Genomic DNA, 4,051 nt, shown 5'->3' with positions numbered 1-4,051 from the left:
AAACTGATATATTTTTGCTTTAGTCCATGTCTATTTAAAATCTATTTTATTAAAGACTCAATTCATTTAAGATTCATTTTATTAAATTTATATTTTAATATATCTATATTCTTTTTCTTTTTTATTAGATATTCATTTTTTTAATATCAATTTTCTAATACAGAAAATTTAGATCGAAAATTAGAAATCTAAATTTTAAGTTGATCTAGACCAACTGTCGAGATAGTCCAAATCGTGTCAAAAGTCGAGATGGATCATCTAAGTTAAAGGTTGAGAAGGATCGACTCGAGCCAAAGGTCAAGAAGGATTGATTGAGGTCAGTTTAGGCAAAAGTTCGAGATAGATTGGCTTGAGTCGAAGGTCGAGATGTTCGGTGTGAATCCAAGGTTTAGAAGGGCCAGTCCAATCCAAAGGCCACCTAAGTCGACCAATTTAAAATTTGATTGAATTCTATCAAGACGGCCTACCCAAATTTTCATCGAGTTGGCCTAACCAAAATTTGACTAAAGGTTGGGAGGGGCTGACAATAGTTGAAATTTAACATGTGTCAAACTAATTCACATGGACATGAAATTGAGATGGATTAGCTTGGGTTGGAGGTAGAGCTGGGATGACCTGGGTCGATGGGTGAGATGGTTTAACCTGGACGGAGGGTAAGGATGGATTTACCATAAGAGAGAGTTGAGACTAGTTGGATCGAGCCGAAGATATATACGAGATGGGTCTGGCCGACAACAAAAATTTTATAAAATTCAATTTAAATTGCTTTTATAAAAAAATGGATTTTGGATTGAAAACTTGATCCAAATATTTGGATCTTAAAAAAAAAATCCAACCTAGTTCTAAAGAAAAATAAATTTGGATCAAAATCTGATCCAATTGTATATCCAAAATCTGATCCAGTTATTTGGAGCGAGATTGGATTTGGATTGGATCTTTAGAACTCAAATCATGGACACCCCTATTTTTGATGATAATAGAAGGGTTTTGGTGGCATCGTATAGGTTTAAGGAAAATGGAAACATTTTATATCAACACAAACTTTTTTTAATCAAATTTAAATAATATCCATGTACTAGTAAGACATATGTTGAGACAGTTGAGCGCAAGTCTTCTAATGATGCATGACAATTTTGATATAAGTTTTGATATTGATGCAAGAATGGAGTCAATTGAGCTAGATGACTGAATTATAGTGTCTACTAATGCATTTGGAATAATTGATTCACATATAGTGTCTATTATTCCAGTAATGTCTACCATTCTACCACTTTCACTTGAAAATGCAAACCGATTTAATGGATTACAAATGATCCTCATGACATTCCTGATTCACCTAATGACACTCATGTTGATTGATGCTCATGTTATACTAATATTCCTATAGTTATGCTCCTACAAATATAGTTGCCAACAAATATGCTTGTTCATGTTGATGATGATCCAAAAGAATCTAATCTAGTTAATGTTGATGGTGTTGATAATATTCATATCAATTTTCTTTCTAATTTATTTGCTTACACTCATAAAGTTTGTGATATACTTGTTCAAGAGAATGTGGGTAATGTTAGGGGTTGGAAAGTTTATGAGAGAAGGAAGAAAAGAGAGTAGAAGAATTCCTAACTGCCTTAGCAGTTAGGAAAAGACGGGAAGTATGAGTATAAAAGGAATAACACATTATACTGTGATTAGTCAAGAATTATACTTTGTATAGAGCGGATTTCGAACCCGGTGAGGGCTCGACTTACACATTATTGTCATTGTTCGTTAATGTGAATAATATACCCTTTGTTTGATTCTTTTGGTGTGGGATGAGTGCGTATCAGTGAGTGAGGGAGACGTTAGGATTTTATTTTCAGATTCCTAACACATAGTGTTTGTGATATACTTGTTCAATATCTTGACAGTGTTCATGATGTTATATTTGACTATGTAGTAGATGTTGATCCTAATAATGATTTTGTATATGATTTTTTTTATGGTGTAATTGATTTTATTGTTGATATTGATTTTCTTTTACTTCCAGCATCATCTACCTTTCCATTGCATTCTACCATCCCAATAATGTCTTCCCTTTTACTAGGGTATGTATCTAGATCGTCTACCCCATATAAACAAAATTTATATATATTGAACAAAAACTTACATAGGTATTTCACAGTTTTTTTGTTGTCTGTCGCATTTAAATAACATGAATTATACTTTGATGGTGAGCGAACAAAAGTGTAGTATACTGACCTCATGGGCGACTTTGGCAAAACAAATCCTTATGATACCAATCCCTACATATATATATATATATATAGATCGAAAAGCAAAGAAGTTGGAAGATATAATTTGAGAATATTATTATTTCTCTGAAACGTATCTCCACTAACTATTTCTCTTAGTGGAAATGGTTTTAACAACTCCTCTCATGGATGGCCTTCATTTATAAAATATATATGAACGTTGACCATTCTCTCTCTATATAAGGTATTGGCATATGGATTCATTTGCATAATTCACTGGGTCTTTAAATTCATATTTGAGTAGAATCATATATAGGACAGAGGGTTCCCTGGAGTTTGAAAGTAAAAAAAAAAAATGTCAACGACCGTGGATGTCCCAGAATCCAGCAATGTTGGTAAAGGAAAAGCAGTTGCAGTTGGAAGGCCAGGAGGGTGGAAGAAAGGGTTAGCCATAATGGACTTCATTCTAAGGTTGGGTGGCATAGCATCTTCTCTTGGTGCTGCAGCAACTATGGGAACAAGTGATCAAACGCTCCCTTTCTTCACTCAGTTCTTTCAGTTTGAAGCTAGTTACGATAGCTTCACTACTTTTCAGTATGTAATCCAGCTTTTTCTCCATATTTATGCCTTTTCTTAACAATCCAGTACTAATGGTTACCAAAATACAGGTTTTTTGTGATTACAATGTCACTGGTGGCTGGGTATCTTGTCCTGTCACTACCCTTCTCAGTCGTAGCCATCATACGCCCTCATGCAGCTGGACCAAGGCTTTTCCTCATCATCCTAGACACAGTAATTAACTATGAACCAACCTTAATTATAATTACAAACTACTATTCACATTTAATTGTTTGTTTGTAAAATGCAGGTGTTTCTGACTTTGGCCACAGCTAGTGGTGCTTCGGCAGCTGCAATCGTTTACTTGGCACACAACGGCAATCAAGACTCCAACTGGCTTGCCATCTGTAACCAGTTTGGAGACTTTTGTGCCCAAACCAGTGGAGCTGTGGTTGCGTCCTTCGTCACTGTAGTTATCCTTGTGCTTCTCGTTATTATGTCTGCTTTGCTCCTCAAAAGACACTAAAGTTAATTAAGATCTAATCGTGCAGGGACTATACCTGCATTATACTTATCAGTCTAATGTTTGGTTCTTCTTTTTTTGTTCACTTTAATTTCCTTTTAAGATGTGTTCCTGATTATTTCCAATGATTTTCTAATGTCACAAGTTTGAGCCTATCCCATGTTCAATTTATTTCAGATTCTTCTACCCTTTTATTTTTCGTTCCGGAAACATTGAAAATAAAATTATAAATACACAGTAAAAGTATTTAATCTTCCACTTACGGGTGGGTGTGGGTTTTACCCATCCTCCTCTACCAATTAAGAATCCATATTCATGTTTATCTCCAATACCCAATCAATGGAAGGAAGGTGTGTTGTCTCTCAACTTGTTCTCTACTTCTAAGAAAACAAGATATACATTTTCTTTCGATCATGATGAAAATATTATACTTCTATAAGTTTTAAAATAAAGTACCAAATATACAAATACTAGTAATATTTAAGTAATTTAAAATAAGGATGTGTGTATTCTACCTTTTTGCTTTAAGTGTCTTCGAAAAGGAAGATGAGTATTATCAATTCAACAATTATATAAAGGATACAATGTTAAACAAGAAGAAAAGAATGATGAACATACCATAGTGTTAAACTTAATAAAGTCATCTATATTGCAAAGAATTCTATACTCAAGTTGAGTGAAGTGTTTTTTCATTCCTTTTACATTTCTTTTATTCTTTTAATCCTTGTTTCCTTTTAGG

General features: G+C 33.8%; 1 protein-coding gene across 1 annotated transcript; it reads left to right on the top strand.

Moving 5' to 3' along the window:
* The first annotated feature begins 2,497 nt into the window (after window positions 1-2,497).
* On the top strand, window positions 2,498-3,467 carry LOC148191762 (casparian strip membrane protein 1). The gene is made up of 3 exons (XM_088100888.1): window positions 2,498-2,825; window positions 2,900-3,023; window positions 3,100-3,467. Exons 1-3 carry the CDS (start codon window positions 2,587-2,589, stop codon window positions 3,313-3,315), a joined length of 579 nt encoding a protein of 192 aa, XP_087957014.1. The 5' UTR covers window positions 2,498-2,586; the 3' UTR covers window positions 3,316-3,467.
* Window positions 3,468-4,051: the final 584 nt, after the last annotated feature.

This window comes from Vigna umbellata, chromosome 10 (assembly GCF_029865625.1).
Source record: "Vigna umbellata cultivar VRB3 chromosome 10, Vumbellata_1.0, whole genome shotgun sequence".
Classification (NCBI taxonomy): Eukaryota; Viridiplantae; Streptophyta; class Magnoliopsida; order Fabales; family Fabaceae; genus Vigna; species Vigna umbellata.
The sequence above is the reverse complement of the archived record's forward strand: the minus strand, read 5'-3'. Positions and strand labels throughout refer to the sequence as shown.